Here is a 22000-nt window from a genome sequence, read left to right on the forward strand (position 1 = left end):
AAAACTCTGCGGCCTCTGTTCCAGAACCGGCTGCACAGTTTAACGGGCGACGTGCCCTCCCCCAGCGCCGCCCGATTCTGTACTTGCTCCGCTAATCCGTTTGGTGCGGAGTGCATGTCTGCGGGCCATGTGACAGAGTTGGCTGTGTTTCTGGGGGTCCGGTCTCCTCCACGTCATGCTTGAGGCCTGCTTTCCTCTTCCCGTTGGCGCTTCGGGACCCAGCCGTGGGCATCACACCAGAGCTTCTCATGGAGGGTCCTGACGCTCTTCACGGGTCATGGGGTAGCCATGTCTTCTGCTTCACTAGACAACGCCCAGGAGGCCAGACCAGGGGACACGCCCAGAGGCAGGGAGGGAGGGGTCCCTCTAGGCCTCACGACTGGACGGTGGGGTTCATTTCCATCTGATCCCTGCTGAGGCCAAGACCTTTCCCGCATCTGTCAGGCGTGTGGATTTCCTGTGTCCTGATGTTTCTGATCAGCTTCTTGTCCACGGGATTGTGTGTCTTCTCCTGACCCGAGGAGTCCTCTGTACCCTCTGGGTTCTAGTCCTTGTTGGTTTCACGTCTGACCTTTTTAATTCTCTTAAGGGGGTGTGTCCACTCATGGACACATGAGTACCTTCCCGGTGGCCCCTTTACAAGCCCAGGTCTGTGGCTGGGCTGGCCCTGAACCCACGTGTATTTCCTTTGAAAACTTGGAAGCAGAGAGATAATGGGAGGAGAAAACGGGGGCTAAGAACAGATAGCAGGTAGAGGACAGAATGTGGAAATTTCAGGTGTTTTCCAGGTAGAATGGTTTTCATTTAAATACTTCTAGCAAAGCCCAGGTAACAGCAGTAAGAGGAGCAGAAACAGCCCAGGACAAGGGTGTTTCCCTGTGTTGGGCCCAAGGACAGAAGGATGACACCCAACAGGAAGGAGTGTGGTGGTCAGGCAGCCCCTCCCACGTCCTGGCAGAGAGGCCCCCGCTTTGTTGGTTATGGAGGCAGGAGGGGACCTGGCAGGTGGCGCTGGGACGAGGGACAGGAGCCTGCAGATGTTTCCCAAAACCCCGCCGTGGCCCCGCACAGGAGGGCGGCCGAAGCAGCACCAGTGCACGGGCCCAGCTGAAGAGTTTGGGGACCCACCCCCAAGTCCCACACCAACAAGGGTACAGGGAAGACGTGGGCAGGGACTGCCCCCTGTCTCGGCCGTGGGGGTGGGTACGGAGCGGGAGGCGGGAGGGGCTCTGCCAGCAGCTGGCTGTTGGGTCACAGTTTCTGTCTCCAGGGCTGCCTCCCACCTGTGGCCCTACAGAGGCCATGGGGGTGGGGCGAGGGGGCCACCATGGAGACCCCAGGATCAGTCAGGACAGGGGAAGCTGGCTCTGCCCTGGACCAAGAAATGAGCGGATGGGACTGCCCATGAGCCTCATCTCCTCCCCCGAGTCCCCGTGGGGGGCCAGCTGCCTCCTGCGGGGAGGGGCCGAGGCCAGGAGGCACCTCAGAGGACCCCCTGCCCCCAGCCTCCCTGGTGACCTATGGGACATTGTGGCCAACTGCCAACAGGTTCCCTTCCGGCACTTTTCTCCTTCTGGACCCTCTCCTTTTAGCAGTGGAGCAGAAGTTCATAGTGGACCACCTAACAGGTGGCCACAGGCAACCCCAAACCCCAGGCCCCCAAGGGAGGCTCTTGGGGTCCCCAGTGCAGGCCAGGGGAGGCCTGGATAGAGTCAGACCTGTCGCTTCTCCCCCAGGACCTCACAGGGGGCGCATTTGAAGACAATCTGAGGTCGCTGCACCTGCAGGAGGGCCGGGATTTCCTTCACTTCAGCTGACAGACCCATGGCAGCTGCTCCCAGGTATGTACGAGGCCCCCAGCAGCCGCAGCCCAGGGTCGAGAGCAAGTAGGGAAGGATGGCCCCGTGGCCCCCAGTGGGGAACGTGCCCGGTGGAGGGTGGCACCCAGATGCCCCTCAAATCCCCTTCACCAGGAGGGCGCGTCTTAGTGTTCTTATCAGGTGTGGTTTACGTGTGGTAAAGCACACAGCCGTGAGCACAAGCCTGAGGGGTGTTGTCCACACCCCACCGTGTATCTCGGACACGTGTCCACACGTGTGTACAGATACCACAGACGGAGACATGGAGCAGAGGGCGTGGCCGCACAATGCACCCTCCCCAGAGAGCCTCCCTCGTGTCTGTGGCAGACGTTCTAGTCACTCGTTCTAGTCACTGCACGGCTCCCCAGCGCCTGCCTCCTTCCCAGCTCTGGCCACTGTGGAAAGGCTGGTCCATGTCTGGGTGGGTGGCTGGCTCCATCCATGCGGGGGCCGCATGTGTGAGAGACATGGAACTAGACAAGGCCCACCCTGGGGACAGGGGCTGCGTGCTCACGGCTTGTCTGGTGGGGAGCTGACCCCTCACCAAGCGCAGCAGAGACCTGCGGGCGGAGGGGGAGGCCCCGCTGTGCCTGGCGGGGGGCCGTGGGCGTGAGCGGTCAGGGGAGTGAGTCTCCTTCTCCGATTGGTCCTAAGTTGGATGTATGGCTAGAACTGGGGAAGCTGGCAGTTGTGACCACGTCCTGGCCATTGGGGACCAGTGGCTACACAGTTCTATGTTGAGACACGATCTGGAATTGTCCCTTTGTGCATCTGGTCTCTCGGTCCCAGGAGGCCAATGGCTTTTCCCTAAAGGTGATGCACGGCTGCTACCCCCGGGGGCCTGTCTCCTTGATCCAAGAACAAATCATTGACGTGTTGAATCATTGGTGCCATTAATGCTGGAGTTGAGTGATGATTCCCACTGATGGGAGCCCTGCCCTAACTTCATGTGAACAAGGCAGTAACTCCTGGGTCCGAGTAGGGTCAGGGGGCCTGAACAATCAGGAGTGGCCTCATTGTGGAGTCATGTCTGAGTCAGAGTTCCCCGCCTTGGTGATTTAAAAGCATCAGGGTCTCTGCATGCAGAGTCTCGGAAGACCCTTCCCAAAGCACACGAGGTGTTGGTCAGAGGCAAGAGGATCAGTGTTCTGGCTACAGGACCTTCTAAAAATGCACGTTTATTTTTATACTGTATGCTACTACTGTCCATTAAAAAGAAATTCTACGTGCTTTTAAAAATCTACATATTAGCCGTTGTTCTTTTTGTTACATGGTCGTTGTTTATAGTTTTCTCTGCCCAACATTGTCTCTTGCACCTGCATTCACTTGGCAGCAGGAAAATGATCCCTAAGCTTTATCCACTAGAATCTGCCCCCAGAATCTGCCTGAAGATATTTCTGTCATCACAACTGGGAAGGGGGTTTGCTACTGGCATCTAGGTTGTTGCTAAACATTCTGCAACACACAGGACGGTCCCCACAACTAAGAATTATTCAACCTCAAATGTCAACAGTGTCAAGATTGGAAACCATCAGTGGCATTAAGGAGGTTTGTTTTATCTGTTAACGACCTATTTTGTTCTTCCCTGAATGACAGCTGTACTAGCTTCAGTCCAGCCGAGGTGAATGGTTTTCTCTCAGCTCGATGAGGATCTCCTTCCAGTGTTAAGTCCACTGTTGCCATCCAAGAGGGGCAGCTGCCCGGACCACCCAGTCTCCCAGCAGTTCCGCTGCAACGTGTCCAGACGTGAGCTTGTCCTGTTTGGGATCTTGCTTCTATCACCAAGTATGTGGCACCGTCTCCCGAGACCCCAGCTGCACACAGGGCAGGTTCTCTGGTGTCTCTTGACTTTGTTTTCATATTTTCCAGTTGTTTTTCTGGATAAAACTCCTTCAGATCTTCCAGTTCCCCAATTCTCTCTTCAGCCATGTCTAGGTGGTTGTTTAATTCATCCATTGAGCCTTTTTCCCCCTAATTTCCTCTTGATAATTTCTAACCCTTTTCAAAACTGAATTCATTTTATATTTTGTGTCTTTTGGGGTCTGATTTTATTAAGGTCTTGCCAATGGTGCCTTGTTTCTTTGTGCATTTTGTGCAATTTGGGGATGTGAGCTTATGTTCTTCTCTCTGTAGGGCTCAGCCTGCATCCTTCCAGAGAGGGTTTTGTTTGCCTCCTCTGCCCAGTGTCTGTCAGCACCACTGGTTGGGGGCCACTGTGATCACATTCCTCTCCACCAGCACTGGGCAGAGACCAAGACAGATGTGCTCCTGTGGGGACCTACTTCTCACTCTCCTTGCTGCTGAGGGTACAGCTATTTAGGGCCCCAGCTGTATGTGGGGTCTGCTACTAGATTTGGCCCTGGGCCTTATGCTATCACATCCACACTTCCCAGCCAGCCTCCAGGGCTCAGCAGACATGGATCCTGGGGACGCCAGGGACCTGCTCACTGGGATGGTTCCCTCTGTGTCTGGGACATGGCCACATGCTCACGGCCACACCGCTGCCCTCACATATCCTGTTTCAGGCACGAGGCTTCTTGCGGCTCTTCAGACCCACCCACCTCACTCCCACTGGGGCCACAGGTGCCCTTCTCTGCCCCTTTCGGGGGGGGGTGTCTCCTGACCACTCCCTCTACCAGGTGGCAGCCCAGCACTGTCCACCCACCCCGAATTGCTTCAGACCACTGCTTTCCACGATGTCCACCTCTGCTGTTGTCTGCTTCTGGCCACGTCGTCAGTCATGAGGGGGGACTCCCCACAAAGCCGTCACCTGGACCCAGATGGACTCCAAATGAAGGAGGAGGTTCCCAGCCACCAGGCGCCTGATGAGAACAGGTGCTGACCGGATCTGACATGGCCGAAGGTGTGCAGGGGCAGCTGGACACTGCCGGCTTTGTTTGTTGGTTTTCCTCGGGTTGCAAAGGTAGACCAGCAACGGAAGAAGAATTGCTTCATGACACAGTATCATCAATGTGGTAAACTGGCCTGTCTCCATGTCTCAGAGACCATGTCTCTGGAATCTTGGTGTTTTTTAAAAATTATGCTAAAAACATTTCATTTTATTCCTTCTCAAAAGCTCCTTGCTTGGTTTTCTCAGCCAAGGTCTAGGTGCTGCTCTGTGGACCCCGCCTGCTGCAGGGATACAAGTGGGGCCTCCTGTGGCCACCCTGCAGGACCACGTGACAACGTCCACCAGCTATGGGGCCTCTGGCTGTTCTTCCATTGAAAATGGAAAACTCTCTACTTATTTTCAAGAGGAGACATGTTTTAAGGCTTAAATGAAATTAAAGTTCAAACCTCACGCAAGACTAACATGGGCTTCCACTCTCAGAGAAGGTCAGCGATCCCGGCATGTCCACTGGCTCAACTGGAGCAGGAGAAACTCACTTAGCAAAGGCAGCAGGAAAACACATCTCAGGATTGTACCAACAACACCTACCGTGGCCTCCAGCCGTGGACCCGTGGGCGCGCACATCCCAGGAGAGGCAGTCTGTCCCGTGGCCCAGGTGCAGGAACACTGTCCTGGGCCCGTGGCTGGACGACTTCACCTCAGATGTTCTACCTGCCCGTCCACATCTGTCCTGCATCCAGACCTCAACCCGTGAAGCAGCAGGTGGAAGGGTGGGGATGGACCAGGAGCCTGCCACACAAAGGCTCCCGCAGGAGGCGGCCTGACCCCTCAGCACTGAGACTGGCCATGCAGGTGCTCAAGTGGGGAACCTTTACACACATCGGCCTCACTGCCCCCTGGACAGGCCAGCATGAGTGCCAGCCCATGTGGACAAAAGCAGCCTGTCTTTGCTTCAGAAACCCTGAGTGTGTACCCCATTCTGGACAAATGAAAAAAAAGGTTCAGACAATGTGGTTCTCCTCCCGTCACCAGAGAACCACTTCCTGGAGGCCACATGTCGGCAGATCTATGAAGCCACTGACCGTGCCCTGCTTCCGTTGAGGGTTTGAGCTGCTGTCACAAGTCCCCTGTGTGGCTGAACTGGTCCTGGTGGGATTCTGAGAACACAGGTTGGCTCTTTCTGACTGAATGAAACTGCACGAGGGCAGGTGACGTGCGTGCGGCCGCCATGCGCGCTGGGCACTAGAATGGGGTGAGGAGGGAAGACAGCCCCCACCCGCGCTGCAAGAGAGACCCGGAGGCGGCGCTCAACGGCACCCACCCCCACCCCGAGGCATGGCACCTTCTCTGCCCCTGCAGCATCTGACATGTAACGTGAGTCCCTCAGAGCTTGTCAGCGGCTACGAGCAAGCCCAACAAGGCCATGGTGGACGTGGCGACAGGACAGCACACGGGAGGCTGCAACCGGCCTGTCCACCCTGGGGCCACCCCTCCCAGCGGGTCTCGGTGCAGGAGCCTACAACCCCCTCTGGTTCCAGCTCCCCCACCGGCACCAGTGTCAGGCACAGGCAGATACAGAGCTGCTCAGCACGTGATTTTATAAGTAAGACACAGGTTAGAGATAGGACAAATGCACCAACAGCCCAGGTCACTGTGGCACAGGATGCATGGAAGGAAATGCCACCTCCAGGTGACGAACTCCAGGTCCCTCACACGCACCAGCCAGACTGCCGCCGTCCGTCCAGGTCTTCCATGCCGACCATGCCCGGACTCCTCCTCCCAGGCAGGCAGAGGCAAGGACTCAGCTTCCCGGACTGGCCTCAGCGGACACTGGGCTGCGGAGGACACATGACAGGGTCAGGCCGGTCAGCGCCGTCTCCCCAGCCCTCCCTGGGTCGCGCTTCCTGCAGGAAACTGCATCTGTGCCGCTTCCCCAAACGTGCCAGGAGCCCCGTGGCCAACACAACCTCTGGGCAGCAAGCAGGTGGGGAGGGTGACATTTTCCTAATGTGAAAGCACACGTCCCTAGGAAGCCAGTGTTGTGTGTGGCCGTCACACAAGGAGAGGGGAGAGTTGACACTTGGCCTGCCATCCCTGTCACCCACAGTGTCACCTGGGGGCCGACCAGAGCTGCCCTCAGCCCGCATCTGAGGGGGTCCTGTAGGGGCCCCAGAGAAGGGCCAGGCAAGGCAGACACTAGTACAGCATGATCGGGGGGGAGGAAAGGGGGAAAAAGACATCACCTCAGAAATAACTTAGCCACAAGGAGAACAGAGAGTTAAGAGCACAGTGAAGAACTGAAGGACAATGAAGAGAGAGGCGGCTGAACAGAAGGCAGGCCATGACCATCTGGGCCCTGGGAAGGAAGGGCACCGCAGCCAGAGCCCTCCGCCCGGTGCCGCCCGTCCTGACTGCCGTACGTGGGGAAGGAATGCTGTCCTGATGGGCAGTCACTAACAAACAACAGGAAAACTGCAAGAAGTTAACAGAAGGGGAAGTGAAATGGTAAAAATGTCGTTAACCGGGCTTCCCTGGTGGCACAGTGGTTGGGGGTCCGGCTGCCGATGCAGTGGACGCGGGTTCGTGCCTCGGTCCGGGAAGATCCCGCATGCCATGGAGCGGCTGGGCCCGTGAGCCATGGTTGCTAAGTCTGCGCGTCCGGAGCCTGTGCTCCGCAACAGGAGAGGCCACAACAGTGAGAGGCCCGCGTACCGCAAAAAAAAAAAAAGTCGTTAACCAATCCAAACAAAGACAAGAAAGGAGCAAAGAAACAAACAGGGTTGAACAGAAAATGGAAAGATGGCAAACGAACCCAGCAAATCCAAACTCACTCACACATTAAATGTAAGTGGACAAAACACTCCAATTACCAAAAACGGTTAAACTGGATTAAAAAGAGATGAGGCCTATCTACTGTTCATAAGAAACACATTTAAACGTAGGAACACAGAAATTGAAAGTGAAATGATTAAAAAAGATAAACTACATAAACACTGATCAGAAACTGCGCTGTGGCTCTATTAACACGAGACAAAGGGACTTCAGCCCCTCCTGTGGTTTCCCTGAGGATGAGAACAAGAACCGGGAGGGGCTCTGCCCGGGACCTGCTGCTGCAGCAAACACCCTGTGCTCTGGTTACTTAGCTCCTGTTCCCCCAACAAGGCTGCCTTCAACAAAAAAGTACAAAATACAACAAGAGGCAAGAAAAAGCAGTCTGAAGAGACAGTGCAAATGTAAGAACCAGACTCAGAAATGGCAGAGACGTTGGAACGATCAGACCAGGAATTTGAAACAGCTGTGATTAATACGCCAAGGACCCTAGTGGACAAAGTGGCACCACGCAGGGACAGACAATGTAAGCAGCGGTGGAAGCGCTGGAGACCACAAACACTGTAACTGAAACGGATGCCTCGGACGGGCTTGTCCTAAGACCGGATGTGGCCAAGGAAACAATCAGTGAACTTGAAGACAGGTCAACAGAAACTTCCCAAACTGAAAGGCAAAGAGAAACAAAAATGAAAAAAAAAAAAAGAATATCCAAGAACTGTGGGACAATTACAGAAAGATGTGCAACATCTCTGCTCCAAAAACCATAAAACACTGAGGGGGTCCATGCATGGACACACCATGTTCATGGTCAGAAGACTCAGAGCAGAGACATGACTTCTCACCAAATTGACCTTCAGGCTGCAGGCAACCTCGGCCAACTCCTGAAGCACAAACTGACAAGTTGATTCTACAGGTGGGGTGGGAACCCAATGGCCAGGAAGAGAAGACAATCATGGAGAAAAAAGGACCACAGGATTGAGGCACTGTGACCCACTGTGAGACCTAAACCCTGCATCTCTAGGACTGAGACCTACATCTGAATCTGTAGGACAGGCTGCGCTGGCTCAGGGATGGACAGAGAGACCCAGAGGACAGACAGTCCAAGAGCAGAGCCACATGTGTGGCCTGACGACACGACGTAGCGAGAAGGGAGCTTGGGTCAGCTAGATCGTGAGTCCAAACGTAAAAGGTAAAACAGTAAAGCTTTTAGAAAAAAACAGAGAATGTCAACCCTGGAGGAGATCAAGATACCCCAAACAGGACCACGTTAGGTCTAAGGACAAGAAGGCCATCCCTGGAGGAGAGGACATTGGCAGGACGTGCGTCCAGAACAAGGTCCCTGAAGACAAAGTATAAAAAGACGGACAACCCGGAAAGAACATGAAAGATCTGACACGTGACGAAAGACAATGTCCGAATGGCTCAGATCTCAGAAAAGGTGGTCACACTCCCGTCACCAGGGAAACCAGGGGGCCTACATCCTGGAGCTGCCACAGTGGCGCTAAGCACACACGTTGCCAGGGAGCACCCGTCACTTTGGAATCTGCTTGTCAGCATTTCCCACCGTGAGTCCTCTGCCAGGTGAGTCCACCGGAGATGGGAACCGGTGACCCCCGCAGCCTGAGGCTCACGGGGGGTGTTCAGGGCAGGCACCTGGGTGCGTAGAGACCTAGAACCACGCACTACAACCACCATGCACTTCTGCCCGGATGTCCTTCCTCAACAGGAAGCTCTGAAACAGCCTCTCCAGAGCCAGGGTTCAAACCCAAGGCCAGAGGGACACAGCTGATGGGAACAGGAGGAGGGCACGCCCACTCGCCAGGACCACAGTCCGTGTTGCTGCGACCCACTCCAGCTCCTGCAGGACCCACAGACTGACGACAGACCGAATTCTGATTCTCTGCCAAGAACACACAAAACACAAAAAGTCTCAAGTCTCCCACAACCTGCAAGAACAGCTTGTGGCCCTCGATCTCAGAAAACCACAGCTACAACGCACACACCACACTTGCCGTGGAGGACGGCAACTTCAGCAGACACCAGCCGGCCCTGGGCGGCCCTGGAGGTGACAAAGTCCCAAGTGGGATGGGTGTCCTGGGGGCAACCGACACGGCGGAAGGCTGCTATGCTGCTCTGAGGGTGAGAGAGGCCAGGGTGCTCGGCAGAGGACTGGTCCTGGGTGCTGTGCTCCACAGGACACACGTGAGATGTGCCTGGCCGGAGAGAGCGTGCTGGCGGGGGCGGGGCGGGGGACAGGGCAAGCGGGAGCAGCAGCAGAAACACTGCCCCATCGCTTGGGGTGCCCCCAGGCTCAGCCCACGGGGAGAAGCTGGCAATGGGCACACGGTCTGGCTTGCAGGGTGAGGTTGGGGGCAGGTGGGAGAGGAGAGTGGAGGCCTCAGCTCTGCTCCCGTCCCACGGCCCTGCCAGGGCCGCCTCCCTGGGGTCCTGAAAGCCCTATGTGGACCGTGACATGGAAAGCGAGGCAGGCAGCACGGCCTGGAATGTTCTAGACCCTGGAATTCAAGGAAGGAGCTTGTTGGAGCTGCATTTGGAGGCCTCACAAAGAAGGGGCCCCGGGGAAATCAGTGAAGTTGGAGCACACCCTCACACCATACACAAAAACAAACTCAGAATGGTTTAAAGACTTAAACATAAGACACGACACCGTAAAACTCCTAGAAGAGAGGATAGGCAAAACATTCTCTGACATAAATTGTACCAATGTTTTCTTAGGTCAGTCTCCCAAGGCAACAAATAAAAAAAATAAATAAACAAATGGTACCTAATCAAATTACAAGCTTTTGCGCAGCAAAGGAAACCATAAAAAAAAAACTGAAAAGACAACCTATGCAACAGACAAGGGCTTAATCTCCAAAATACAAACAGCTCATACAACTCAACAACAAAAAACCCAATCAAAAAATGGGCAGAAAATCTTAATAGACATTTCTCCAAAGAAGACATACAGATGGCCAGTAGGCACATGAAAAAATGCTCAACATCACTAATTATTAGAGAAATGCAAATCAAACCTACAATGAGGTACCACCTCACACCAGTCAGAATGGCCTTCATTAAAAAGTCTACAAATAACAAATGCTGGAGAGGGTGTGGAGAAAAGGGAACCCTTTTACACTGTTGGTGGGAATGTAAGTTGGTGCAGCCACTATAGAAAACAGTGTGGAGGTTCCTCAGAAAACTAAAAATAGAATTACCATATGATCCAGCAATCCCACTCCTGGGCACATACCCAGACAAAACTATAATTCAAAAAGATACATGCACCCCTGTGTTCAGAGCAGCACTGTTCACAATAGCCAAGACACGGAGACAACCTAAATGTCCAGTGACAGACGAATGGGTAAAGAGGATACGGTTTATATACAATGGAATATTACTCAGCCATAAAAAGAACGAAATAATGCTATCTGCAGCAACATGGATGCAACTAGAGATTATCATACCAAGTGAAGTAAGTCGAAGAGGAAAATATACCATATGATCTCACTTATATGTGGAATCTAAAATATGGCACAAATGAACCTATCTACAAAACAGAAACAGACTCACGGACATAGAGAACAGTCTTGTGGTTGTGGGGTGGGAAGGGAGAGGGAAGAACTGGGACGTTGGGATTAGAGATGCAAACTATTATATACAGGATGGATAAACAACAAGGTCCTACTGTATAGCACAGGGAACTATAATCAATATCCTGTGATAAACCATAATGGAAAAGAATATGAAAAGAAGAATGTCTGTATAATTGAGTCACTTTGCTGTACAGCAGAGATTGGTACAACACTGTAAATCAACTATACTTCAATTTAAAAAATTAAATTAAAAATTTTTTTTAAAAACTTATAGCAGCTAGGATGTGGGAGTACTTAAATACTCAGTTTGGTCTACTGTTTGGATAATGATTAGTAAACACTTTAGATGTTATATTGAAAATTCTATTGATTAATAAATATTGAAAAAGCTAGAAAAATATTTTAAAATAGCGTCTATTTTAAATTATAAAAAAAAGAAAAAGAAGGGGCCCCATGTCCCCCATGTGGCCTGAGGGGACAGGTGGTTACCTTGGGGACGAGCTGAGGTCTGGGCACGCCCAGGAGGTCACACAGGCGGTTCCGCTGGGCTCTCACGACCGGGAGCTCTGCATCCCTGGGGAGGAGAAGAGGGGAGCAGCATCAGCTGCAGGAACAGTCCTGCAGTTAAACCTGCCAAGATCTGTAAACTCTCACTACACTTCCTACCGGGTGTGCAGAAAACCCAAGGCACCTTAGATTAGGTAGGAATCAGGGAAAAAGGACGTACACCCCGGCGAGCCTAGCTCGGGCAGGACACCTGCACAAGGCTTTGCTCCTGAGCCCTTTCTTGGGAAACTGCAGAGAACGAGCCCCACAAAACAGGGAGCCCCATGAGGGGCACTCGGCCCCCAAACAGCCCAACCCAGGGGCGGGCGACAGGAAATGCTAAGACAGCGGCACAGATTTTATCCCATGGGTTTTAAGTTTTATTTGACTTTGAAAGCCGTTTACTTATAACTTTCATTAAAAACAAAAATTAAATTCAGCAATACCATAAAGAAAACTGGGCATGTTTTTCTTTTATAATAAGAAAAAATGAGTTATCTTTAAATCCTCTGGAAGGTTAACCCCGCCCTGAACTGTGAGAGGAGAAAGGCAGGCGTGGGGAACTCAGGGGAACTGTGGGACCCACTGGGTGTTGGTGGTTTCATGTCATGCTCCCTTCCCTGTCCTAGAGTGTGATGCAGAACGTGCCTCCGTGCTTTTAAAGCTGACAACGTAACAGAAAAATGTGTCCCGTCCCAGCTGCTCACAGAGCGGAGGCATCCACATTTCCTGAGGCCACGTTTTCTGCTCTGGAATTTTCTCTGAGGCGCCCACAAGATGTTCACCAGAATGCCCTCCTGCTCGAGGCCAAGTATCTCCCTAGAAAACCTTAACACAGCCCTAAAACCAGAGGCCCTTTTCTGTCCTTCAGGCCACAGTGGCTCACGTCCGAGCAGGGGAGCTGGGCCGTCAGGCCAGGAACGGAAGCTGCATCAATGTGAGGTCTGTGCGGAGCTCAACCCTTGTAGGAACATCACTGTTCTGAGGGTAGTGCATGTGAGTAGGTTATGTGCATCCTTTCCCGCGTAAGCAGAATGCACTGACCCCAGTGACGGAACCCAGTCCTGGGGGACCCTCATCACTGGTGCCTGAGCAGGCCCCTGCCTAAATAACCTCTGAACTTTGGTCCTGTGTCCAAAACGGGGCTGAGTGGTCACCCTGTAGGGGCATGTGCGAGCGCCTGAATGTGCATATGCACGTTTGTGAGTGTGTGTGCACGTGAGTGTGTACAGTGCCTGGAATGGGACAAGCGTCACTCCCGTGTTTGTCACCATTCGGTGTTGCCCGCTGGACGCGTGCTCACGGGCTACCCCTTCCCCTGCTTCCCCATCAGCCCCCTCCACCCCCATTCAACACCCCTCTTTCAAGCCTGCCGCCCAAGCTCAGAGTTGAGGAGCCAACAGAGATGGCAGGAAACTGTGCCTAAAACGAACCTGGAGACCCGACCTGGAGCAAGGGCTGACCCTGGCTGTCTGGGAGGGAAGTGGGTGTCTGGGGTGGGAGGGAGGACACCTTATTCTTCCTGGTTCGCTCCGTCTGTCTGATTTTTGAATGTGTCCACATGTGGCCTTTTCCACCAAGAGTGAACAAAGGCGAGTGGACGGCTCTCCTCTGCAGCGAGTCTGGGCCTGGGGGCTCCTGCTGCAGCCACTCAACACCCTTCCGCTCCTTGGGGGCCACAACTGACACACGTGGCGTGTCCCTGAGGAGGGAGAAACTGCCTGCCACGCCACACACTCCCCTGCATTTCTGACACCACAGTTCAGGGAGCAGGAGCTGCCATTCTCGAGTGACTTCAACCCCAATAAACCGCAGAAACAGGTGCACCAGCGCCCACCGGCACCCAGAGCCGTGACGTGATCAACAGAAAAGCGACCACAGAGAAATAGGAAGCCAGCGTCTAACCAATCAGTGCTCAGAACAACCCACCTTTTCACTTACAAAAATTGTATTTGGGAAAAAATAATTTCACTTTGAAAATCTTCCAGCCTGAACACCCCAGGAAGATCCCCCTCCTCCCTCATCTGGCCACCCAGCCCCTCTTGGGTGTAAGGAGTGAGCCTGTGCTACAGAAACGCGGACACGTGGGTGAGGAGAGATTGGTTACAGACACCACTGCCTCCTCGTAAACCCAGAGCTGAGGCGGAGGGCTGGAGCCCGTCTTCCCTCTTTGCTCTGGAGGGTTTTGGGAGAGACCACAAACAGGCTCTGGGCGTCCCGCTCACTTTGGCACTGCACCTGCCACACTCGGGAAGAGGGCAAGGGCCCATGCTCACCAGGCCGTGCAGTTGAGCACAGCCATGACCTCATCTAGGATGTCCGCGGCCACCACATCGTAGGTCAGCACCATCTCATACACCTGGCTGGCTGTGCTCTTCCGGATCTGGAGGGACAGAGCAAGTTGGTGGGAGGGGAAGGCCCATGACAGAGAGCAGAGCTGACGGGACTCTGCCCGGAAGCAGGGACAGGGCCCAGGCACCTCCCGGGGGCCCAGAGTCCAAATAAAACAGGAAAGGCTCGCCGGGCAGACAGTTAAGAGGAGCTGACCTTGGACCGCTGCTCAGGAGACCGTGGCCACAACCGATGAGTGACCATGAGATGCGCTCAGCCCGGGGCGCCCCGTTCCCCTGTGGTCCCCCAGAGGCCCTTATCAGGAGGAGCATCATTCTTACTGAAATCCTTCATTAAAAACCTGCACCTTATCAGAGAAGTCCTCTCACCTGCTTTCTTTTCTAGCTGTCCCTAGGGGGGGGACTTATTTCATGGAACAGGTGCTCTCGGAATCCCAAGGCCTAACCCCAGAGCTCCTGGTTTGGCAGGTCAAGGCCTGAGAATCTGCATTTCTGATCGTGGGGGGAGGGCCGTCCAGTGACCCCACTTTGAAAACAGCTGTGCTAGATGAGAGTTAAAGTTACTTTAGCTGTTAAAGAAGGTGTCACATTTGAGTTATCTGAAGAGCATTTCTTCTGCCAAAGGGAAAGAAGAGACTTCCTGGGAAACCCGACCCTGGGGTGGGGGCTGTGGGGTAGGCGCCTTCCAGGAGCCCCTGAGCCAGAGCCTGCAGGACCCCAATGGGCTGAAACTCCCCACCCACCCACCCACCCCGTGGCAGGGCACCTGGGAGCACCTGCGGCCAGGTTCCCAGGGGGTAGGGGTCCCAGCCAGCGTCGGGTGTTTCCCTGGCACCTGGGCTCACTCCCCGGGGCTCCAGGGGCACATTTGGCCCCAGGCCCTTCGCCCCCAGGGGCCAGGCTCAACCATCACACTGCAGCTGCCGCATCCACAGGCACAGTATGCCCCGCCCACCCTGATGAGGACCCGCCCCCCATCAAGGTCCGCTTGTGCCAACACCAGGAAGCATCCGATCCGTCGCCAATGTGCAGCCCAGGATGCCGGCCCCGAGTGGGGCCTGGAGCTGCAGACACTCACCACGGGGAAAGGGTGGCAGAGCAGGAGGAAGAGCTGCAGGAGGACCTTCCTCCTCACGTCTCCGGGGAACTGCACCAGCCCACAGAACCTGTGGGGACCCCGCACTCTGGTGAGCTGACCCCCGCCCGCGCCTGCTGCCTGGATACCCCACACCTTCACTTCACTGGGGGGCCTGCCAGTCTGCGTGGGATGGGAGGCCCCCCAGGTGCTGCCCATGGTGACCCCCAGGCCTCAGGGCTGTTCCACTGGGGAGGCAGCCCTGGGTTCACGTCCACTTTCTCCCCGCAGGTGGGGGCATCCAGATCTCCAGAGTGTCAGGGAATCGGGGCTTTTTCTATGACAACACTCCCTGACCCGACGCCCACCCGTCTGGGAGGCTGGTCCAAGGGTGGGTAGGCTGTGGCCGGGTCCACCTGCTCCACCAGGAACACCGGTCAGCATGACCAGGGCCACCCGCCTCTCACTCTGACATCAGAATGCCCCCGACCCCGCGCTCTCGGCTGCTGGGCCGGCCCCTCCCTTTACCGCCTCAGTGAGTTACTTGGAACTCACACCGCGATGCTGGACCTCAGTTTCTGGACGTCTTTGGACTTCTTGATCTCCTCCTTACAAAGCGCGAGCAGCTTCACACAGAAGGGGTGGCTGGAAGGAAAGCACAGGACCCAGAGGTGGGCTTCCAGGGAACATCTGATGATGGCGGCCACCCCCAGGAGGAGAAGCCTCGCCCCTGGGGACATGCACCAGGGCACGTCAACACCAGGGCATGTAACTGGCTCCTTTGCAAGTGCAGCAGGAACAGACACCCGCTGTCTCGCGTACTCAACAAACCACCTTCCCCGCGGCACCTCCCCGGCCTCACGGCCCCTCAACAGGAGGGCAGGCTGACCCCTGGTGGGGCCTCGACGTAACAGGAACACCCAGAACTCAGCCCCGCTGCAAGCCCAGCCAACGTGTGCCGTGTCAGCGCCAGGCTCAACCCAAGATCAAAAGAGGACGACCGAATCGTGGCCAGGCCCCACTCACTCACTTCCAGGTCCAGGTCCTTGGAGGGTCAGGGAGGGACTGGAGGCGTCCTCCCTGGCTCTGCTTGGCCGAGGAGCCACGACCAGCATGAATCCCCGTGAGATGAACATGCTCCTCTCCTGCGGAGCCGCAGCCCCAGGCCAATTCTGGCCATACGACGAGGGCTGAAGTACAGTGGTCTGAGTGGCCCCACGCTCCCTCTTCCCGTCCACTGGCCAGGTGACCTGGGATATGGCTGGGGGCAGAGCCTTATCTCACCAGACTCCCGCATGAGGGCGCAGGACAGACCTCCCGCCCTAGGCAGGCAGAAAGCAGCCGCCCATGGTGGCCATTTCAGGGTCAGCCTGTGACAGCAGCTCGCCTGACCAGAAGTGGTCCCAGGGAGACTCTCCCGTCTTCTCAGGCTAAAGGAGACCCAGCCCCCCAGTGGCACCCCTGCCACCTGCCATCCACGTGGCACCACTGTCCTCCCAGCCGGCCCGCCCGCCAGCCCCACCCCTCCCTGATCCAACCGGCTTCTCCCCACAGCTCACTGAAATGCCTGTCAGGGACCAAGTGACCACCAGGTCGCTGAAGGCCGTGGTCACTCCTGTCGTCAGCCAACGTGACCACTCGGCACACATCATCGACGACCCCTGTGACTGCCCCTCCGCCTCACCTTCTTCCTGGTAGATCTGCTTCCCCTCTGCTCCCCGTCTCCCTAACGATGGGGCACCCCTACAGCTCTGTCACAGCGCTTCTGTCTACACTTGACCCCCTGGTGGCCTCATGGGACCACATACCACCCATTTTCTGAGGACATTCCACCGAGTTCCAGCCTGGAAGATCCATCTCCACTGGACGAGATCTAACAAGCATCTTAAACCAAACATCTCTGCTATGAACTGAATGTTTGTGTCCCCGAGATTCCTACGTTGAAGCTCTAATCTGGAACATGAGAGTGTTAGGAGGTGGGGCCTTGGGAGGCGATTAGAACATGACATGGAACCCACAGTGGGATCAGTGCCCTGCAAAGAGGAGACACAAGAGGTGGTCTTTCTGCCACGGGAAGACACAGCGAGACCGCGTCCCTGTGCTGATCTCGGACATTCAGCCTCCAGCATCGGGAGGAATGAGTTTCTGGTGTTTAACTGCCTGGGCTGTGGTATTTCTGTTACAGCAGCCTGACCTGCTAGGACAGCCTTCCAACTGGACCTCCAGGCCTCTCTGGTCCACACCGACTCCATCCAGCCTTCCTGTCTGAGAACAACTGCCCCCTTCCAGTGGCCAGTCCAGGAAGCCCACAGTCACCCTTGGCTGCCTCATCCCCTCACACCCACACTGATCTGCAACCGGTGGTGTTCAGCAGCATGCACGGGGGCCCACTGCTCTCTCCAGCTCCCCGGATCCCATGTCTCCTGCACAGCAGCACCCCCTTTCCTGGACCCCGAGACTCCCCTCCAGCAGCAGTAGCAGCTGGAGTGCCCATGACCCCCCGCTGCGGGAGGTGAGCCTGACACTTGGGGTACTATTTTCTCCTACCATTTTATTTTGAAATTTTCAAACCAGGAAAATAGGTTAAGATCTGAAACAGAATATTTAGTAAGCACAGTCATACAACGTATAAAAGGATCACACCCCACAACCATGGGGTGTATCCCGTGAATGCACAAGTTGCTCTGACAGTAGGTATAAGAAACATGCTGTGATGTACCATCGGCAAATTAAAGGGGAAACCCTTTGATGTTATTCAGTTAAAAGAGCATTTGAGCATCTCAGCAAAGACGTAACGACGGGGACCAGATCTCACTCCCACCTGGAAGAACTAAAAGTGAACAAAACTCACTAGACAGCAGGCTGCAAAGGATGGTGACCACTGAGGCCTGGGAGGCAAAGGAGGTGAGCCTGCAACTGCCCAGCTTCCTGCCTGCGGAGGGGACACGGAGGGGACCTGGGCAGAACCTGGTGCCACCCTGAGTTTTTGGTTTGCAGGGAAGAGGGCCCCCAAGGATTCACCCAAGCCCTGATCAGTGCAAGGACACAGCCCCAGACTGGGGAAGAACCCACAGAAAGATGACACACGACGACTGTCACCACCAAGGCAGCAGAGCCTCAAACAAGGAGGCCGATGAAGTGGCTGCGGTGTACCTGTGCTCAGCAGCTGAGGAGCCCTGAACACGGCAGAGGAGGGAAGACCCACTCCCTGCGTCCACACCCACCCGGCCTGTCTGAGGTGGGCTCTCCACCTGCACCAGATCCCAGCACCGTGACCACCACGGCCCTCTGCGATCCCCGTTCACCGTCGGGCCTGCCGTCCGTAACTGCCCTGACTGCAGGCCCCCGTCAGAGGGGACGCCTCACCTGCTGTTTCCCGCCTGGACAGCAGGGCTGCAGCAGGGCCCCACCCCCATGTGGGAGCAGCCAATGCTTCCTGGTGGCACTTACACTGTGTATAAAAACTGACCCTGAACGTACTAGAAAGCTATCTCCTAGAAGCTGGATTTCTGGATCTCACCAGCTATTCTCTGAACACTCACTTCTCCTTGGCGGTGAAGATGGCGAAGCAGCCGTTGGCTAGCATCTGATCCAGCATCTTTAGCAGCGGCACAGACACCCTGGGAGAGAAGACATGTGTGAGACGCCAGGTACCAGAACCCAGCAGAAGGGAAGACCTGGGCACGTGGGAAATTCAGTGCTGCTGAGACGAGGGCTCTCCCTGGAGGGCCGTCAACTCAACCCCAACCAAAATCCTGGCAGGATGTGTGCGGAAAATGACAAGCCAATTCTAAAGTTTATATGGAAACACAAAGGATGAAGAAGAGCCCAAACAGCTACAGGAAGAAAGGACGAAGCTGGAGGGCCAATACTGCTCAATTTAAATAACTGTGGCAGGGACTTCCCTGGTGGTCCAGTGGGTAAGATTCCGCACTCCCAATGCAGGAGGGTGGGTTCGATCCCTGGTCGGGGAACTAGATCCCGCATGCATGCCACAACTAAGAGTTTGCATGCCACAACTGAGAAGTCTGCACGCCACAACGAAGATCCCACGGGGCCACAACTAAAGACCCGGCACAGCCTAAATAAATATTTAAAAAAATAATAATTATTGTGGCAAAGCTCAAGTGATCAAAACCGTGTGATCCTGGTATGAAGACAAGCAAACACATCAAGGAAGAGAAAAGTCCCAAACTGGGCTGCACATCCACAATTTCTGACAACGATGCCAAAGCAACGCAGTGGGAAGATCAGTCTTTCCCACACGTGGAGAAACTGGGCGTCCACAGGCAAAACCAGGACACAGACCTGGACCTGTAGCTTGCATCACACAGAAACCAACCCCAAACGGACCTGAGGTCTGAATGGAACACTCAAACTATGAAACTTCTAGGAGAAAAACGTAAGAGAAAGTCTTTGTAGCCTTGAAGTAGGCAGAAATTTCTTAGATATGACACAGAAAACACAATCGATAGAACAACAAGAGTACAAACAAGTTTACCAAGATGTAAAATATTTGTTCTTAACAGAGAGACTGTTAAGAGTGTGGAAGACAAGCTAGAGGCTGGGAGGAAACATCTGCAAATCACGTCTCACAAAGGACCTGTCCAGTATGTGTAAGAAAATCTCAAAACCCGGCAGCAAGGTAAAAAAGAAGCACCCAGTTTAAAAATGAGCAAAAATCTGAACAGATACCTGACCGAAGAGGCTGTGCAGACAGCCAGCAAGCGCCCGAGAAGGTGCCCGGCACCCTCAGCCAGGAGGGAAACTCAAATTACAGCCACGACGAGAAACCACACCCCCTTGGATCGGCTGAAATGAAAAGGACCGACCACGCCGGCAGCGGTGAGGACGTGGGCCCCCAGAACTCTCAGAGGCCGTGAGCAGGAAACGGTGCAGCCACTTCAGAAAACAGTCCGGCAGTTTTAAATATTCACCCGCCCTGTGACCCCAGCCAGTCCACTCCTTAGCATTCACCCAAGAGCAGAGGAGAGACAATTCCACATGAAGGCTTGTGCATGAATGTTCATCACAGCTTCACCTGCAGCTGCCTCAACCTGGAAGCAACCCCAGTGCCTATCCACAGGTAAACAGACAAACTGTGATGTACCCACACAACAGAACATAACTCAGCACTAAAAAGGGCGACTCTGAAAGAAACTCGCTGCATCCGAGAAGCCAGACGCTAACAGGGCGCACACTGCATGATCCCACCCTCCTAACGTTCTAGAAGACGCCAACTAAGCTACAGGGACAGAAAGATCAGTGGCTGCCTTGGCGCTGGGGGACCCTGGGGGGCGGGGTTAGAAGGGGCAGGAGGCAACTGTGGGTGACAGATGTGCTCAGTGTCTTGACTGTTTTTACGGTTGCTGACATGAGTCAAAACTCCTCAGACTGTACACTTCACGTGTGCTTCGTTAGATGTCTTCTACGCCTCCAGACAGCTGCTCGCGGAAAGAGCAGAGAGCAATGGCCTGAGTGTTTGTTTGCTGAGAGCTCTCTGTGCTTCCCAGGGACAGGACAAGGGCCTGCATGAGGGGACCTGCAGCCGTGCGGTGGTAACCGGGGGCCCAGATGCTCTGGGACAGTTGAGAACGGAGTCCAGGAACAGCCCTCTCAGAAGGTGCAGGAAACATCCCCAGTTCTGAGGTAGGGCTTTTGGGTCTACACTCCATCTTCTTGGAAAAGCAGGTAACAAAATGCCACAGCAAAAACATTTAGAAAACGGGTCACGTTCCAATCCTGGCAGGCTGAGATCTCATCTTCTCGATGGCCATGGTTGTGTGTGAACCACGTGTCTGAACAGTGGCACTGACATGTCAGTGTGCGTGACCAGGGAGCACCACAGGCCAGAGCCACACGAGCTCTCCTGGCTCACAGCCCCTGTCACTTTACTTCCAACGTGCACAACCGGCCCAGAGTGCAGGTTGCGAGGGGCCCGGGAGGTGACTCTGGTCATGCCCTTGCCTGCCCTTGCCCATGTTCCTCACCTGGGCCCATCCTACCTCCCCTCAGAGCCCTGCTGGGAAATGAGACCCTGGGGATCTGAGAAACCACTGTGAACAGCACCACCACTCACCTGTCGTTCAGAAGGCTGTCCTCAAAGACCTGCAGAAGGGTCCCAGTGAAGTCCTCCAGGGCTTGCGGGTCGTTCTGAATCCCCTTCATGTACTCAAAGAGGCCCTGTGTTGAGTACCTGACCTGTAATACAGCATTCTTGTAAGAGGGACAAGACCACCCCACTCCTGGCACCCCCTGCCTCAGGGCTGGCCGCGGTGACAGACTCAAAACATCTGCTACAGAGCGTCAGGTTCCCTCAGAGCCTGTCTGGGCCAGGCATGAGCGCAGCCACAGTGCGGACACCCGAAACGGAAACGCAGCTCTGGACGCACCAGCACAACCCAAGCCCTCACATGCTGTTGCTAAATTTGGACCCCTTAGAGGTGCGGTATCTGGGCGACCACCGCTGCTGGGGAGCAAAACCAAAGGCACCTCCCCTCAGGTCAACAGCTAACACCATCGCACAACCAACACCCAACTGATGAGTCCTCACGAAGGAGTCTACAGAGCAAGAAAGCAGATGCAGGCCTCCCTCTGACAGCAGACACTGGATCACATGACACAGAATGTAGGAGGATATTGTGTTATTACAGAGAAATGCAGTCACAAAGATGAGCATGTGATGGAAAAGCACGAGAAACAGATTTCAGAACAAACTGAATGGTAATGAAGATACAATTACCAAAACACCAAAAAATGCAACAGTGAGAGGGAACGAGCAGGCTACACAGAACTGCAGAAACTGCAGTAATTTGAAAAGAAGCGTGAAGATGGAGAGGATGGACTGTGGGCGGGAATGAGGACGGTGGAGAACTTTCCAGAAGTGATGAAAA

The 22000-nt window shown here is 54.7% G+C and overlaps 2 protein-coding genes across 3 annotated transcripts in view; one reads left to right on the forward strand and one right to left on the reverse strand.

Moving 5' to 3' along the window:
* The window catches only part of B3GNTL1 (UDP-GlcNAc:betaGal beta-1,3-N-acetylglucosaminyltransferase like 1), a 118843-nt gene extending 112694 nt beyond the window's left edge, over positions 1-6149 (forward strand). For both annotated transcript variants that reach the window (XM_079904180.1, XM_079904181.1), the window contains 2 exons: positions 1737-1841; positions 3456-6149. In XM_079904180.1, the coding sequence (XP_079760306.1) occupies positions 1737-1817 (81 nt within the window). In that variant the 3' untranslated portion in view covers positions 1818-1841; positions 3456-6149. The remainder of the gene's footprint in view (positions 1-1736; positions 1842-3455) is intronic.
* A 142-nt stretch (positions 6150-6291) lies between these two features.
* The window catches only part of TBCD (tubulin folding cofactor D), a 173648-nt gene continuing 157939 nt past the window's right edge, over positions 6292-22000 (reverse strand). The window contains exons 33-39 of the mRNA XM_079904179.1: positions 21187-21308; positions 18650-18727; positions 15663-15752; positions 15111-15198; positions 13958-14064; positions 11625-11709; positions 6292-6545 (exon numbers count right to left, since the gene is read on the reverse strand). Coding sequence (XP_079760305.1) covers positions 6531-6545; positions 11625-11709; positions 13958-14064; positions 15111-15198; positions 15663-15752; positions 18650-18727; positions 21187-21308 — 585 coding nt within the window. The 3' untranslated portion in view covers positions 6292-6530. The remainder of the gene's footprint in view (positions 6546-11624; positions 11710-13957; positions 14065-15110; positions 15199-15662; positions 15753-18649; positions 18728-21186; positions 21309-22000) is intronic.

Source organism: Stenella coeruleoalba, assembly GCF_951394435.1.
Source record: "Stenella coeruleoalba genome assembly, chromosome: 19".
NCBI classification, from domain to species: Eukaryota; Metazoa; Chordata; class Mammalia; order Artiodactyla; family Delphinidae; genus Stenella; species Stenella coeruleoalba.